At 40.2% G+C, this 17,768-nt stretch overlaps 1 protein-coding gene across 1 annotated transcript in view; it reads left to right on the top strand.

Moving 5' to 3' along the window:
- The window catches only part of LOC307146264 (uncharacterized protein), a gene marked incomplete at its 5' end in the record, with an annotated part of 159,992 nt that overhangs the window by 130,576 nt on the left and 11,648 nt on the right, over positions 1-17,768 (top strand). Inside the window, 2 exons of the mRNA XM_079850163.1 lie at positions 120-272; positions 1,619-1,768. Coding sequence (XP_079706289.1) covers positions 120-272; positions 1,619-1,768 — 303 coding nt within the window. The remainder of the gene's footprint in view (positions 1-119; positions 273-1,618; positions 1,769-17,768) is intronic.

The raw sequence follows: 17,768 nt of genomic DNA, 5'->3' as shown, positions 1-17,768 counted from the left end.
GTTCTTTCTTGTAAAATGTATTCTAATAATATTTATAACTTCCAAAAATATTTTTTGACAGTGAAAAATTCATTCAGCATTCAGTGATATGGCTTCTCTGTCATGTGTCTTTATAACAGCAAAGCCAGGAGTGTGTCCAAGCACAAGCTTTGAACAAGTATGGTGTATCATGAAGGGGTTAGAGTTGTGTGCCGACGACAGTGAGTGTCCCAACAATGAGAAATGCTGCAGCAGTGCATGCGGTGGACGTCAGTGTACAGCTCCAGTTACAGGTATTACATTACATTACCGTATTTTCCGGACTATAAGTCGCACTTTTTTTCATAGTTTAGCTGGTCCTGCGACTTATAGTCAGGTGCGACTTATATATCAAAATTAATTCAGACTGAGATGAACCAAGAGAAAACATTACCGTCTACAGGCGCGAGAGGGCGCTCTATTTGGCGGAGTTGTTCAGAAGCGACACCAATGATGAAGAAAATTATGTGGAATGAGATTGCGGGAGCTTGGTGAACTTGTTTACTGGTAACTTGCTTGTTGGACTCGCTGGCTTATGTTAATTTAGCCTTTTCAGCCTCCCAGGTATGTTCTTTATGCTGTTGTGTAGCTGAATAACTGTTAATGTGTTACGTTAACATACCGGACACCTACTCAGCCTGTTGTTCTGTGTGCTACTGTGTAGTTGAATAACTTGCCTTTCCTGATTAAATGTATGTTCTTGGTCTTGGATTTTGTAAAATAAATTTCTAAATAAATGCGACTTATAGTCCAGTGCGACTTATATATGTTTTTTTCCACTTCATGACGCATTTTTTGACTGATGCGACTTATACTCCGGAGCGACTTATAGTCCGAAAAATACGGTACATTATACTACAAGGCTGTTGAATGCTTGAATCTGATTGGTTGACGAAGATTCTAAGGTGTGCAATTATTTTCAGGGAAACGCACGGCTAAAGTAGTTCCAGGTTAGCCTGGCTAACGTCAGACCTAGTCTCATTGAGACGTGGTCTGGGAACCACATGTTCATTTTCTCGTATTTGAGGTGTGGTTTACGAATGCCCAGAGCCGTTTATTGGGCGCTACGAATGTCTATCAAATGCGCCTGTACGTAGCTCATAGCCAATTGTTTCAATTATACCAGATGACGTATGTAGAGCGACAGAAATTCGACGAGGAAGAAGACGAAATAAACTTGCGTTCTAAACTACTCAGAGAACTATCTAGGCTGCATCGAAAGGTAACTTCGCGTCTGCTGCCATGTTGCATCCATAGATATAAACAAACTGCTTCGGTGTGTCGCATAGACGTCGTCATCGTCTTGCTACTCCCTCCCCGTTCTGTGATTGGTCCCCTCGCTGAGGCGAAAATCTGGTCCATGGAATCCAGGCTGCCTAGCAGCGTGAATAAAATCGTGCTGCGCTCAAGGCAGCATGGGGAAACCCAGGCTAGTTCCAGGCAGGTCTTGACCGCATTACATGTCCATATCACTTCGCCAAATGATTTCAGTTATTTCAAAGTTCCATATAGCAACAACAGCAAAATAACCAAAAACCCCAGTGAAAAAGACATTCAGCATTCAGTGATATGGCTTCTCTGTCATGTGTCTGTATAACAGCAAACCCAGGAGTGTGTCCAATCAGAGCATATGAACCAGGAATGTGTGCCTGGATACGTTTCGTGTCGTGTGCCGATGACAGTGACTGTGCCAACAATGAGAAATGCTGCAGCAATGGATGTGGACTTCAGTGTATGGCTCCACTTACAGGTATTTTTATATTATATTATATTATATTATATTATATTATATTATATTATATTATATTATATTATATTATATTAAAGCAATATCTCACTCTAGCAGTGCGATATGGCTGTACATCAGCATGGCTGTGGTGGAGTGCCGTAGGTAATCACAGCGTTCTGATTTACAGCTATACCGCATGGCTACCAGTGTGATATTGTGTTTGTACAACAGTTTGACAGCACAAGTGTGTAAATAAATAAGAAACAACAATGGAGTGTCTTTAAAACCCATCTTTTGTGCAGAACTACTTCCTTTCGCCACGGATTCAAATCTCAAGTTGATAGTTTGACAGTTGAGCCTAACTGTACGTTCACACCGCCGCCGGCGAGAGCGGCAAAATTCGCTCTCGCCACCCTGCCACCAACGCTTATAGAAAGATTCGGTGACGCTCTGACGTAGATTAGAATGCGTGATTTTTTTTAAACTTTAATTAAAGGGGCCGCAAAGCAAATAAGAACTGAACATAAATCAGTACCCCATTTTGTGCAGAGTGGCCTCACGTAGGGTATAAGTTAACCTAATGAACCTTTTAAATGTGAAAGTAACAAAATGACAGATGGAAAGACCTTAACAATTATAGTTATTTTCTAACGAAAATAAAATAAAAAATCCATTTGTGTGTTCTGGCTTTTGTGTTCATGAGTCTAATTTCAACATGCAGATAATAGAATATTTAATAGACTTGGTGTTTAATTAACATTGATTTGTGTGCAATCTACATTACAATACCTGTCCTGGTTGCTGCAATTGGTCAAAATCATTATTATTTTGAGCAAATGAATTGCATTCCCGCTGAAAAAACAAGTTCTAGCGTGAAAATGTTGCCTATAAATAGTGTTGCGCGGCTTTTTCTAATCAAACTGACAACACTATGGATGAGCAAGTTGTTGCGTTTGGTGTGGCATTGCTCTACCTGCGGAGAAGACGTCGGAGATCAGTGTGGGTGCATGATATTCTCCAAGCCCGTCAGCAGCTTGGTGAGTATCACCGGCTGGTGCAGGAGTTGCGGTTGGATGACAGCAGGTTCCAGCAATATTTCAGACTGGACAGGGACCAGTTTGACAACCTGCTGTCAAAAGTTGGGCCGCGAATTGGAAGGCAAGATACCAACTATCGGCGTGCTATTAATGCGGCTGAGCGCCTCGCAATCTGTCTACGGTGAGTTCGAGATTTTTGTTCTTTATGGTTTAATTTGTTTCTTTATATTTTTATAAGTATTTTGTTTTGTATTTTCAATGGGTTGGATATTGGATATTGTTTTCATTTGTTCTTAAATGCTATTTTCCAGTTGTGGACAAAGTAATATTTAGATCCTTTACTTAGAAGAACAGAATGATCCTTTAGATCCTTTACTTATTAATAATAATAATAATTAATTATTGAATTATTAATTATTATTATTTACTTAATAAAGTAAAAAGTAATTAAGTTATACCACACTGTAAAAATACTCTGATACACGTTAAAGTCCTGCGTTAAAAATTTATAAAAGTATAATCCGGTCTAAACATTTCTACAAAGAAGTATACATTTTTGTACATTATACAAACAAGTATAATCAGGAAAATTGACATAAAGGAGTAAAAGTGAACGGTGACTATTATACCATTATATCATTAGATTATTATTACTCATGCATTAATGTAAAAACAGAATTTGGAGTTTCAGAGGAAGTTTGAGGTGGAAAAAAAATATAAAGTAAATGTATTTAGCTTCTTTTCACCACAGTTTTTTTTTTTTTGTTTGATCATTTTGCCTAAGTAATTATTATTATTATTTCAGATTCTTGGCCACTGGAGACTCCTACCACACCATAGCTTTTTGCTATCGTGTGGGAGTGAGCACCGTGGCAGGTATTGTTGGAGAGGTCGCAAGGGCAATATGGGATGCCTTGGTGCAGGAGGTCATGCCAGTCCCCACCACTGAGGACTGGCAAAGCATTGCCAATGACTTCCTCCATCGGTGGAACTTTCCAAACTGCCTTGGGTCCATCGATGGGAAACATGTTGTAGTCAGGGCCCCTGACAACTCAGGCTCTCTGTTCTTTAATTACAAGGGGACCTACTCTGTTGTCCTCCTGGCAGTGGTGGATGCACAGTACTGCTTCCGGGTAGTGGATGTTGGCAGCTACGGGAGGACAAGCGATGGTGGTGTGCTGGCTAACTCCACCTTCGGCCAGGCACTGCGAGATGGGACCCTTGGCCTGCCACAAGATGCTCTGCTGCCAGGTCGAGCATCTTGTGCCACATGTTTTTGTGGCTGATGAGGCCTTTACACTCCGCCGGGACCTCATGCGGCCTTTCCCAGGACACAATCTCTCCGGCAGGCAAAGGGTATTCAGGCATTCTCATAGCCCAGTGGCGGATGTACAGGCGAGTTATTGCGATCAGCCCTGCCAACGTGGACGCCTGTGTGAAGGCTACATGTGTCCTCCACAACTTCCTGAGGAGGTCCACTAGCATCACCAGGACGCCCATACCATCTGCTGGAGACAGAGAAGCTGCTGGCCTACAGGAGGTCAGCCGAGTGGGCAGCAATAATGCCACACGGGAGTCCATCCGTGTGCGGGAGAAATTCATGGCCTATTTCTCCACAGAGGGAGCTGTCCCCTGGCAACCTGTGGCATAAGCCATGCCTTTAAACGGCTCTTTTAAGAGCCACCAATTAAAAACAAATTTAAGTTCATATTCATGGTGTCTCGATTTTGTAAAAACACATTTTAGTTCATATTCATGGTGTTTCGATATTTTAAAAACACATCTCGGTTCATAAACATGGTTTCTCCATATTTTAAAAACACATTTTAGTTCATATTAATAGACTGAGCAAGACTGCTCTAAAAACACTTATGGAAGTGTACTTTTAATCTCACCTGGGTTCCCTACACATTTTCAATATATGGTAGAATATGACAGATTTGTAATAATATAAAACACACATAACCAGAAATCTTGACAATATTTTATTGCCTATTTTACTAATAACGTAAAAATAAAAATGAATAACTTAAAGTTTTAAACACTGTTGAACTAATACTTTCCTACAATAGAACTAATACTTTCATACAATACTTTCATACAGAACTGTTTTGTACTTTACAAGAACTAATACTTTCATACAATACTTTCATACAGAACAGTTTTGTACTTTTGACTAATACTTTCAGAACACTTTTTTTGAACACTGTTAGAACAAGGGAGAAAGCACAAGGTGCAGCTGACAAGACTGCGAGGGAAATAAGCTTACAATCACCCCTCACAGATTTGTCAGCTGCCCCCCGTTACTCTCACCCCACTGTTCTTCAACTTCAGCCTCCAGACATCTAGCCTCATACACAAGCCTGTGTATTTTAAACTTCAGGTCCTGTCTGGTCCTCACAGACAGCGACCTGAAGTCTTCCACGAGGCTTTGAAAAAAAAGGCTGTCACTGTCCTCATTGGTGCTCGCTCTTCTACTAACAGCTTCCAAAGCTGTTGGCATGCACTCATCGAAGTTGGAGCTGTGGTGTGGTCTCTTTCTCCTTAATGAGGAGGGCTGAAGGCTGGGCTGGCCCTGGCTTCCACCTGCCTGTCCATGAAGGTTGGCCTGGCTCTGGCTTACACCTGCCTGGCTCTGGCTTATACCTGCCTGGCTCTGGCTTCCACGTGCCTGTCCAAGAAGGCTGGACTGGCTCTGGCTTTCATCTGGCTGTCCCTGAATGCTGGACTCACACTGATGACTGTGTGTGCGTGTCTCCTCTACCTGACTGGGCCCGGCCATGGCATATTCTCTTTCCTCTGGGGTCAGGTTTTCCCCAACCCCCCCCCCTACCATATTACTGCACGTTAACCTATCTTCTAGGAATGGGTTGAGGAAGCCCATGACCCCACTGTAGCGCCATGGCCGGACACTGCTTGCGCCTGCTCCACTCCTATTCCTCTCTGCCTCCTTCCTCTTCTCCTTTCTGAATGTGTCTCTAAGGGACTTCCATCTTTTCCTGCACTCATCCGCTAGTAAAAAGACAATATGAAACTTCATTAAATATGTGACTGATGACATTTTTTATTTATTCAATATGTGACTGTAATGACATTTATCATTATTTTCTCCAGCTAAGCAATTTGTAGATAAATACCACAAGGGGAACAGGTATAGTACACTTTTGTTTTTCCTTGCAGAATTATTTTTAAATTTAAAAAAAAGGCAGAAGTGACTGCTTTCATTTTAAAATATGGAAGAATTATAGTGTACTTCAAAATTAGATAACTATGATTATAACAGCTGATAATTACATCTAATGAAATTTGGCGGGCTAAAGTATGTTAGGCTATTGTACAGCATCAGTAAATTGCCATATCATAGTTGCACATTTAATTATGTAGAGACAAAAACTGATCTTGTAAAACGTAAAATTAACTTTACTGACCTGTTTGCATAAACAACTGTTTTGCGTGATATGGCGCTAAAGTTATCATGCAATTCCCGCTTTTTTCTAGAAAATATATAACGTTAATGCCCATTAGCAACTCACCAGAAACACCAACAATTTCAGACACCTTGTTCCATGCGTCGTTCTTTTTATTAATGTCCCTGTATGTAAACAGGGACAAGTCGTACAATAACGGGAAACCCACAACAGAAATGATTATTTTTTCCTCCATTTTGCTTAGGAACTAATGTGGTCGAAATCAAAGTTTACAGGAATGTGTTCTCTTGTATCCTCTCAGGCGGAGGACTTCTACATTCCGATTGGTTGTCGCTGGTTGCCGCCGAACCGCGTCATAGCTTATTACCATAAAGTTGACTTGATTTCAACTCTTCTCGCCGTTCAAGACGCGCCGCCCTCGCCGGAGCTCGCCGCCGGCTCTCATTGAAAATGAATGGCTTCCGGCCACTTTGACGCTCTCGCCACCACACCGCCGGCGGCGAGAGCGTCAAAGCGGCCGGAAGCCATTCATTTTCAATGAGAGCCGGCGGCGAGCTCCGGCGAGGGCGGCGCGGCGCGTCTTTAGATGATAAAAGGTCCTTATACAGCAACAACAGCAAAAGAACCAAAACCCCCAGTGAAAAAAACATTCAGCATTCATTGATTTGGCTTCTCTATCATGTGTCTGTATAACAGCAAACCCAGTGTGTCCAATCAGAAGAGTTTTCACCAAGACTTAGAATGTAGTGTAGAATGTGTAGGCCTACTGCTTTCATGGTGCCTTTCTAGTGCTTATAGTATTTGTCCTTTCAGGAGCTTGACATCTCCTGTCATTTTATGATCATCAAACATTAAACAGCTTGTAAATCAAAACTGCTTAATGTTACCAAATGAAATGAAGCGTAACCCATGAAGAGAAAATGACTGTGAAGCTTTGGGGGGGTTGGACTCGATCTACTCCATCTGTGTTTTGATCACGTTTCTGAATCTGATCAAGGCTTAGTCTTTGACAAAAATGAGATTTTCGCATCTTTTTTGTTTAGTCCCCCTGATAATTGAGTTTGTTGCCTTTCTTTATGAAACTTACCAACATGCAAGTGTTAATGCATGAAGCTAATAAAAGGTTTTTAAAATTAAAGTACAGTTAAAAGTATTTTTCAAGTATAAAAAATAACATTTGAACATAGTAGTATAGGCCTACTGCAAGTGCAAAAATTATATATAAATAGTAAACTATAAGTATAATGTTAAGTTCACTTAAAGAAAATTTGTAGCATAAACCTACTAAACTAGTAGTTTACTGAGAGTACACTAAAAGAAAACTTGCTAGTATACTTTCAGTAAACTACTAGTTTAGTAGTTTTATACTGCGAGTACACTAAAAGAGCAAAAATAATGTATAAATAGTAAACTATAAGTACGATGTTAAGTTCACTTAAAGAAAACTTGTAGTATAAAACTACTAAACTAGTAGAGTTTATACTTTATACATGAGTTGTACCAGTGATCCCAATAGAAATCAACCTTTCCAGTAAAATGCTATGTGAGATAGTGTCGAAGGCTGCAGTTAAATCAAGAAGAACGAGTATTGATAAAAGTCCCGAATCTGCAGCCATTAACAAATCATTTGTGACTTTAATAAGTGCTGTCTCCGTGCTATGATATGGACGATAAGCAGCCTGAAATTGCTCAAACAAGTTATTATCCGTTAGATGAGTATATACCTGCTGAGCAACAATTTTTTCCAGTAATTTAGAAAGAAAGGGTAAATTAGAGATTACTTTAAAGTAATTAAATTTAAAGATTACTTTTAATTGCCGCTACTTTAAAGGATGAAGGAATAGTACCAGTAATAATAGAAGAATGTATAATTTTAGTTATCAAGGGTAATAAAGAAGGTAGACAAAACTTAACAAAATGTGTAGGAAAAGGATCTAACTGACGGGTAGTAGATTTAGATTTTTGAACACATTCAGCTATTTCATTCTCAGTAGGCAAATACAAACTAGAGAAAGCAGTTAGATTGGAAGCATCATAAAGAGAGGAGAATAAACCACATGCCCCGGTGTTGGGTGTTAAATTCTTATGAATAGTTTTAATTTTTTCGTTGAAATAATTCATAAAAATATCACATGTAGTATTAGAATGCGAATGCAACAAGAAAACATCTGGTGGTCGCAAAATACGGTTCATTGTTGAGAACAGCATTTTTGTATTCCCACCACCAGAGTTTATCATACTGGCATAATAACTATTTTTAGCAGTAGAAAGGGCTTCTTTGTAGTCCCTGAGGTGATCATACATTTCCTTGTGCACAGTTAGACCAGATCTCGTATATAAACGCCAGAGGTGGGACAAAGTCATTGTTATGCAAGTCACAAGTAAGTCTCAAGTCTTTGCCCTCGAGTCCCGAGTCAAGTCGAGTCAAAGATGAGGCAAGTCCCGAGTCGAGTCAAAAGTCAAAGCCAACAAGTCTCAAGTCGAGTCCAAAGTTTGTTTCGAGTCATTTCAAGTCCTCTACCACAGAAATAAAATTTATACAAATCATGTATGTCTGTAAGATTTGTATTTATTTAAACCTCTTTTTATACAATGACATTAATTAAATAAAGTAAAAAACAGAAAATTTAATTTTCACAAAAAAATGCTTGTATTTCAACAGCATATTGCACTACAACAATGCACAGCATGCAGCTTCAGTCCTGTATTGTATTGACCGCATATTGCAAAACAGTTTAACTTTCAAATAGACATGGGTCGTTTTAGCCTAAACCTTTTTAAACATGTCATCAATAAAATCCTCACTCCTCAAAATTATCACTTCTGAAAAACTGGACCAACCAATATAATTGGAATGCCTCCATAGAGACTGGTGTGTATGAGAGAGAGAGAGAGAGAGAGAGAGAGAAGACAGTTTAAAAGAGACAGGCGTCTATTGGGGACTCTGCTATTATTTGAAGTTTTACGGTACATCCGATAAGGTGCTTAGCATTCGTTCAAAACTTACCTTTCTTTGTGCAACTTCAGGCAACTTCAAATTGCAACTCGTTTTTTTGTCGACTACCTCGTAATTTTTATAGCCAAATGAAACTACCTTCGGTATCATTTTGCCTACTGGCGCGTTGTTGCTTGTTGCGCTTCATTGGTTGTCTTGCAATGGCCTGCTTACGCCGTTTCACACATAGGCCTACTCCGTGTGCAGTGCGTATGCGGTGCGTGTTGCAGTGCGTATGCGGTGGAAGACCAGCACGCGCAATAGTGCTTTCACATATGCTGCGTTTGCAGTGCGTGATCCGCGGCTGTACTACAAATACATAGCCTACTCACTATTTGTATTTCAAATCCAGAAGTTAAGCAACTTTTATTTAAAAAAAAGTTTTTTTGTCAGCATTGCGACTCATTAATAGACGTATTCACGTTTAAATACAATTTAAACAACGTATTATTGAATGCATTACTCTTATATAATTATATATTAAGTTGCTCAAGCAAGTGGTAAAATATTTAACCATGTACCTATATTAAAATCGCATAGCCTACATTTTAAATTAAAACTTAAAATTGACAAAAACAGCAGACTCATACTCTTTCTTTTGCATAATTTAAGTCTTTATACAATAAATCTCGCATGTCACAAAGAACTTGTTTTTCCACCTCCACGAATGAGACGAGTGTTCATTATGTTGCCTTGTTGAAATATGTATTTTTCCTTGATTTACCCCGGTCTTAACGTCTCAGCATTGCGATTCTCTTTGTACACACATACACTCTTTAATAGACGTATGCACGTTTAAACACAATTTAAACAACGTAGGCCTATTATTCAATGCATTACTTCTACTTATATTAAGTTCCTAAAGCAAGTGGTCAAATATTTAACCATGTAGGCTACTTATATAAAAAACAGCCGACTCTCATGCCTTTTCTTTTATATTTAAATTAATACAATAAATCTCGCATGTCACAAGGAACATGTTTTTCCACCGCCACGAATGAGAGTGTCGTTCATTATGTCGCCTTGTTGAGGTAAATTGTAGTTTTCCTTGCTTTCCCTGGTCTTAAAGTGAAAATAGTATTTAATTAAATACATTTATGGTGAGATTACTACATTTTATTTAATTAATCGCATTTATGGTGAAATTACTAAATTTTTAGGTCAATCTGTGTTCATTTTGACCACGAAACATGCGCTTTCACTTTAATTCAGCGTTTGCAGCACAGCAGAAATAGACTCGGTGCGGAAACGATTGCGGCACTGCTGTATACGCACCGTACCTGGAACGGATCGACGGACTTCAACCGCGTGCAGTGTAAAAGCTCTAACCTGTTAACATGGGTACGGAAAAAAATACGCACCGCTGGCGCATACGCACTGCAAACGGAGTATGTGTGAAACGGGCGTTAGATGCTGTCGAATCAAAACAACGTGGGACTACAGTGATTGGATGTCGTGCAGGCAGCGTGCGCGCTCTCTGCATGCATACAGGTGGTGCACATTTTTTTCACAGATGCAGATAAACTGAGAGCGGCGCGGCCGTGTAAACATTTTTTTCCCCAGTTTTCATGGGAAGTAGCAAGTCTTCTCGAGTCAAAAGGCGCAAGTCCAAGTGAAGTCACGAGTCATTGATGTTAAAGTCCAAGTCGAGTTGCAAGTCTTTGTACATTTTGTCGAGTCGAGTCTGAAGTCATCAAATTCATGACTCGAGTCTGACTCGAGTCCAAGTCACATGACTCGAGTCCACACCTCTGATAAACGCTCTAGTTGACGCCCCTTAGCCTTTAACAGACGCAACTCAGAGTTATACCATGGAGCAGTATGAGCAAATGAGACAGTCCGAGTTCTAACAGGTGCAACAACATCTAAAATATCCTTCAGCTGATCATTATAGCAAGAAGTCAGCTCGTCCAGGCTAAGTAGTCCATCAATATTCAACAAGTTATCAACTTCATTAGAAAACACAGACAAATCAGTGTTCTTAATATTGCGGAATGTGATAGTAGTACGGCTTTGAAGAGTTTTTGATACAGTTAATTTGAAATTAATTTGAACACTGAAAGACACAAGTTTATGATCCGATATAGACAAGTCACGTGAACTACAATCAAAAGGTGTTGTTCCAGTACAGCAAATAAGATCGAGTGTGTGACCATTTGAATGAGTTGGAAAATCAATAAACTGTTTCAGTCCAAAACTGTCCAAACATGATAGAAAGTCTTTTGTATCAGTAGCAGTAGCTCTGTCCATGTGGATATTAAAATCACCAACCATAATCACATTTTGAGAAGCAGAACATAATAAAGTTAAAAAAGCAGAAAGTTCAGTTAAAAAGTTAGTGTTAGATTTGGGTGGACGGTAAACAGTTGTTATGATAGTGGGTACCGGTCCATTTACTTGTAGCACCATGGATTCAAAAGTAGCGTAGGAAGGCACAGCTATAGTTCCATTTCTTATTATAAAGCATTGCTAAACCACCACCTCGACCCGAGACTCGGGGCCGACAGACATAAGCAAAACCTGGAGGAATGGACTGATTCAGCTGAAAAAAATCATTTTGCTGCTGCCATGTCTCAGTCAAACAGAAGAAATCAAACTTACAGTCATTCAGTAGATCCCAAACCAGCGGCGCTTTATTGTTGATTGAACGAATGTTGAATAATCCAAACGTAAAAACGTTCGTTGTTGGTTCGGTGAGTGTTGACTTGCCTAGATGAGCTAGCACAGAGTGATCAACAGTTCGTTCCAATTTCCTTGTCGAACGCACAGATGATGACCAGAAGGACTTTATAGAGTTTGAGTAATCGTAATTGTAATTCCGTCTTAATCCGCGATGAATATATTTGCGACGAGGCTTAAAGATGTCAGTATAGAAATAAAGTTCCGGAGGAGACAGGTAGTGATTGGAATGAAACTGTAGAAGTTCTTCGGCGCTGTATAGAAATACCGACACAGCAGGCTGAAATAGTGGAAGTAAAATAATCCAGATTAAGATGATCCATGGAACCATTGCATGGAGCCTCATTTTTCCGATATTAGGCACAGAGAGTAGCCAGACACTCTGTGTAAACAACAGAGTTTTAAAACTCAGACTCGGATCTTTCCAAATGATGTGCTTATCGTTTTAAAAACATAAGCCAGACCGTTACAGCGTCGAAACAACTCAGTGAGAATTAAAATAATAATTTAAAACAAATAAACACCCGTGAACAGCGGCAACTAAGACGCGTCAGCGTTCGCTCCCGGAAGTTTCCCCAAACCGGATATATATCCTTCCTGTATATATATCTGCTAACCTAGCCCTACTGAAATGAGCCCTATGCACTACTTTAAACTGAATGAGCCCCAAGCGTGCACAGGATGAGGATGAGTTAATAGTGCATCCTCCCAGTGTCTGTCCGACAACTCAACCATCAACTCGCCTTCCCACCTGTTCTTAATTTTTGAAAGGTCATGGTTTTCCAGAGACATTAGTTGAGAATATAATCGTGATATCAGTCCTTTTTTTGGACGGAGGAGGGTCATTTCTTCCCATGCTGCCTCAGTAGGGAGTACCGGGAAAGAAGGGAACAGTGCTTTGACACTGGCGTATTTGGAGATATCTAAAAAAGTTACTGCGTGAGAGATCATATTTCTGGCATATATTATCAAAACTATCGAACCCTTCTTTACAGTACAAGCTTTTTTTAACAGGAAAGCTGCTTCCTGCCCCACTGAGTAAATGTTAAGTCGAGAGAGGAGGCTGTAAATAAAAGATTCTTACAAATAGGGCTAAGGGGGGAGGGAGAAGTGAATTTGTAATGATTTCGGAACTGGGCCCAGATTCTAAGGGTGGACAGTACTATGGGATTGGAGGTAAACCTGGACCACTTTGTGGGCAGGGAGGAGTACACCAAAGCAGGGAGAGATGACGAGTGGCAAGAGTGTGCCTCAAGTGTACACCAGTCGTGTCTGGCACATGGAGCCAGAATAACATTTTCTGCAAGTTAGCTGCCCAATAGTAGTGAATAAAACTGGGGAGAGCTAGTCCCCCCACATCGCGACTCCTCTGAAGTAAGCCTTTATTAACTCTTGGAAATTTATTCTTCCAAATAAAGGAGGTAATGGATGTGTTAACTGATTTAAAAAAATGATTTTGTTAGGAATAATGGTAGACATTGAAACAAATACAAATACTTTGGGAGTACGTTCATCTTCACCGATTGTACCCTCCCTGCAATAGTCAGAGGTAGGCAGCTCCACCTTTGAAAGTCAGCTTTCATTTGGTTAACTAGAGGTGTAAAATTAGCCCCAAGAAGAGAGTTGAAGGAATGCGTAATGTTTATTCCAGGATATTTGAAACCAGAATGTGTTAAGTGAAAGGGGACTGCTTCTTGTTTAATTTGCATTGCCAAATTGTTAATGGGGAAGCATTCGCTTTTCTGATAATTGAGTTTGTAGCCAGAAAAAGACCCCAAATTATTCAATAGTGATACAATTACAGGGGCGCTAGTTTCTGGATTGCTTACATAGATCAAGAGATCGTCTGCATACAGAGAGAAGTGATGTTCCTCAGTCCCACGCCCAACCCCCCGTAACAACAACGACGACTTCAAAGCAAGCGAAAGAGGCTCGATTGCCACTGCAAACAGGAGCGGAGATAGAGGACATCCTTGACGTGTCCCACGTGTCAGGGGGAAAAATTTGGAATGAGATTGATTAGTTTGAATACATGCTTGTGGGGATGAATAGAGCAGATGAATCCATGCCAGAAACGTGTTATCGAACCCAAACCTTTCCAATACGACTAACAAGTATTTCCACTCCACCTGGTCAAAGGCCTTCTCCGCGTCCAGAGAGATTACAGCTTCTGCAGTCGAGGAGGGACCGGGGGAGTAGATCACTTCTAGCATAATAGGTGCAAGTTCATCTTTAAATTTCTTAAAAAATTCAGGGGGCGGGGGTAACCGTCAGGTCCTGGAGATTTACCAGTTCGCACGTCTCCGATGGCTGCAGTGATCTCTGTCAGTACAAGAGGTCGATCTAACACTTCCCTGTCTCCAGGCTCAATAGTAGGTAATTCTAAATTAACTAAAAAACTGTTCATATTCGTAACATCTGATGGGAATTCAGATGTGTAAAGTGTAGAGTAAAATGTTGCAAAAGTATTATTGATTTCCTTTGGGTTGGTGACTATGTTTTGACCCTGATCTCTCACTTGGGGTATAAACCATGAAGCAGCCTGACGTTTCAGCTGGTGAGCCAGCAATCAACTAGCTTTTTCTCCGTACTCATAGTAAGTTCTCCGGGTCCGCAGTAATAAGTATTCAGCCTGGTAGGTGGATAGAAGATTAAGCTTAGACTATAGAGCTATCCGTTCTTTATATAATTCTGGGGAGGGGCTTTCAGAATATTTGCGGTCTAAATTAAAAACTGAATCCGTCAGGTCTTGTATTTGTTTGCGGCGTTCCTTATTGACGTGCTACATAGGAGATAATTTGTCCTCTCAAGTACGCTTTTAAGGTTTCCCAAAGTAGGGAATATGATATACCTTCCTTCTTGTTTACTTCCAGAAAAGTATCTATATTAGTAGCCACATGTTCGCAAAATTTATCATTTGAAAGCAGCAGGGAATTAAGTCTCCAGAAGGATTGCTCTCTAACGTTCAAAGTGAAAGAAAGGTCTAAGATGAGTGGTGCATGATCTGAAATGATGATGGCCAAGTAAAACTTGTTTTTATTAATCAGTTTGGGTAAAAGTGGTGTTTTATAAAAAAATATATATATATAGAAAATAAATATTTGTGTGTGCTGTAAAGTGGTTAGAAAAAATGAAATCGGAATCGGCTAAAACTCAATGAAAAATCGGAATCGGCCTAGAAAATTGTAATCGGGGCATCTCTATAATCTTTCTGTTTGGCTGGTATCAAACACCATCACATAATCTGATGTTCACCTTGATGTTTTATTTATTTATTTCTACATTTGCCGTAGTATTGTCGATGGGTTCAATAACACAGCCTGCAAAACGGGGGCCTTGGCCAGATTCTAGTGGTATTTGGGGGGCATTGTCATGGAAAAGTTTAGGAACCCCTGGTCTAGAACAGTGTTTCCCAAACTTTTTTCAGTCACGGCACCCTGGAAATTAATGTCGGTCGTTTAACCCTTGTGCATCGTTTAAATTTACTACCTTTCGTTATGTTTGTGGCTGAAAACAGCCACGACTTTAAACTGCTGTAAAAATGTATCAGATAAATATTTTTTTCAAATTTTTTTGCATAAATCTATTAATCAACCTCTGTCCTGCTCAAAAATACTAAATGTTTAAAAAAAAATTCAGGATTTTAACTCTTTAATTGCCAAATTCGTAAATGATGTCACTGATTTGGGGGGGAAAAAACACAAAATTACTCATTTTCAATATAAAATGTGATTGTGGACTGGATTTTTTTTTACCTTTTATCACAGTCTTGGACATGTCAAAGATTAGAAACAACATTGGTTTTGATGCATTGTTAGTTTTTGTGCAGCATCAGATTTTAACTTTTTCTCCCTCATTTACTGTTCGTGGCTGTTTTTGCCCCATTGACTTCCATTATAAACACATTTTTTGATTGCAAAGCCATGACACCATATAATCATGCATTTTTGATTGTTGGTGGTTTTCCCTGTTGGGAAGAGGTAAAATTTGTAATTTTTACTGTTGATAACCAGGTAGCACCATTAACCCTTTAGATAGGCCTGTGCCAAAAAAAGCTTAGTTTCTGGCTTTTACATGGAGTTATATGGAGTATAATAGCATAATAAAGTGTGTGTGTGTGTGTGTGTGTGTGTGTGTGTTATGGGTAGGTTTAGGGGTCGGGTTAGTGTGTGTGTGTGTGTGTGTGTGTGTGTGTGTGTGTGTGTGTGTGTGTGTGTGTGTGTGTGGTGTGTGTGTGTGAACTCACCTTGATGCGTCTGAGAAAATCTAAATATGCACCTCAGCTCTCAGATCTACATGGAGTAAACAAAAACAAAGTAAGTGTATTTATGCATCTGCTGCCTTTTGATGGTGAGAAATGCAGACTAAACAAAAACAAAGCAAGTGGATTTAAATGCGTGCATGCAAGCCTGCTGATCATTTGATGGTGAGAAGAGCAGCAAGCAACATGAGAAAGGGCTTGACTTGTAGTGAAGTTTTAGAGATGATTATGCAGCCTGACCCTCCAGCGAGCTGCAGGATGTATCGTCTTCTCCCTCCTCTGACACCACAGACACAGGAGAGTCAGATCCTGATTTGGATGTGGCACCCTCATCATCCTCTCTAGCTTCCACTGAAGGCGAGGAGGATTCGGAGGATCCTGGATCTGGGTGGATTGGGAGAAACGGCGAAGTGTGGTTTTCCACTAACGCGGAGACAACTCCCTTTCTTCAGCCTGCCAGAGGCGTGACTCCAGGGCCGACGCGCTATGCCATTACAAGGCATAGTCATACATGTTTGTATGACTGTACAAACATGTATGTGTTGACGCAAGTCATGCTGGCAATGAGGTCAATCATCTCCTCCGTAAAAAACAGATTGAACACGGAATCCATGTTCTGGACCCTTGCGAAGGCATAGCGCGTCGGCCCTGGAGTCACGCCTCTGGCAGGCTGAAGAAAGGGAGTTGTCTCCGCGTTAGTGGAAAACCACACTTCGCCGTTTCTCCCAATCCACCCAGATCCAGGATCCTCCGAATCCTCCTCGCCTTCAGTGGAAGCTAGAGAGGATGATGAGGGTGCCACATCCAAATCAGGATCTGACTCTCCTGTGTCTGTGGTGTCAGAGGAGGGAGAAGACGATACATCCTGCAGCTCGCTGGAGGGTCAGGCTGCATAATCATCTCTAAAACTTCACTACAAGTCAAGCCCTTTCTCATGTTGCTTGCTGCTCTTCTCACCATCAAATGATCAGCAGGCTTGCATGCACGCGTTTAAATCCACTTGCTTTGTTTTTGTTTAGTCTGCATTTCTCACCATCAAAAGGCAGCAGATGCATAAATACACTTACTTTGTTTTTGTTTACTCCATGTAGTTCTGAGAGCTGAGGTGCATATTTTGATTTTCTCAGACGCATCAAGGTGAGTTCACACACACACACACACACACACACACACACACACACACACACACACACACACACACACACTTTATTATGCTATTATACTCCATATAACTCCATGTAAAAGCCAGAAACTAAGCTTTTTTTTGCACAGGCCTATCTAAAGGGTTAATGGTGCCACCTGGTTATCAACTGTAAAAATTACAAATTTTACCTCTTCCCAACAGGGAAAACCACCAACAATCAAAAATGCATGATTATATGGTGTCATGACCTTGCAATCAAAAAATGTGGTTATAATGGAAGTCAATGGGGCAAAAACAGCCACGAACAGTAAATGAGGGAGAAAAAGTTAAAATCTGATGCTGCACAAAAACTAACAATGCATCAAAACCAATGTTGTTTCTAATCTTTGACATGTCCAAGACTGTGATAAAAGGTAAAAAAAAATCCAGTCCACAATCACATTTTATATTGAAAATGAGTCATTTTGTGTGTGTTTT

The sequence above is a fragment of the Squalius cephalus genome, assembly GCF_949319135.1.
Source record: "Squalius cephalus genome assembly, chromosome: 18".
Lineage (NCBI taxonomy): Eukaryota > Metazoa > Chordata > Actinopteri > Cypriniformes > Leuciscidae > Squalius > Squalius cephalus.
The sequence above is the reverse complement of the archived record's forward strand: the minus strand, read 5'-3'. Positions and strand labels throughout refer to the sequence as shown.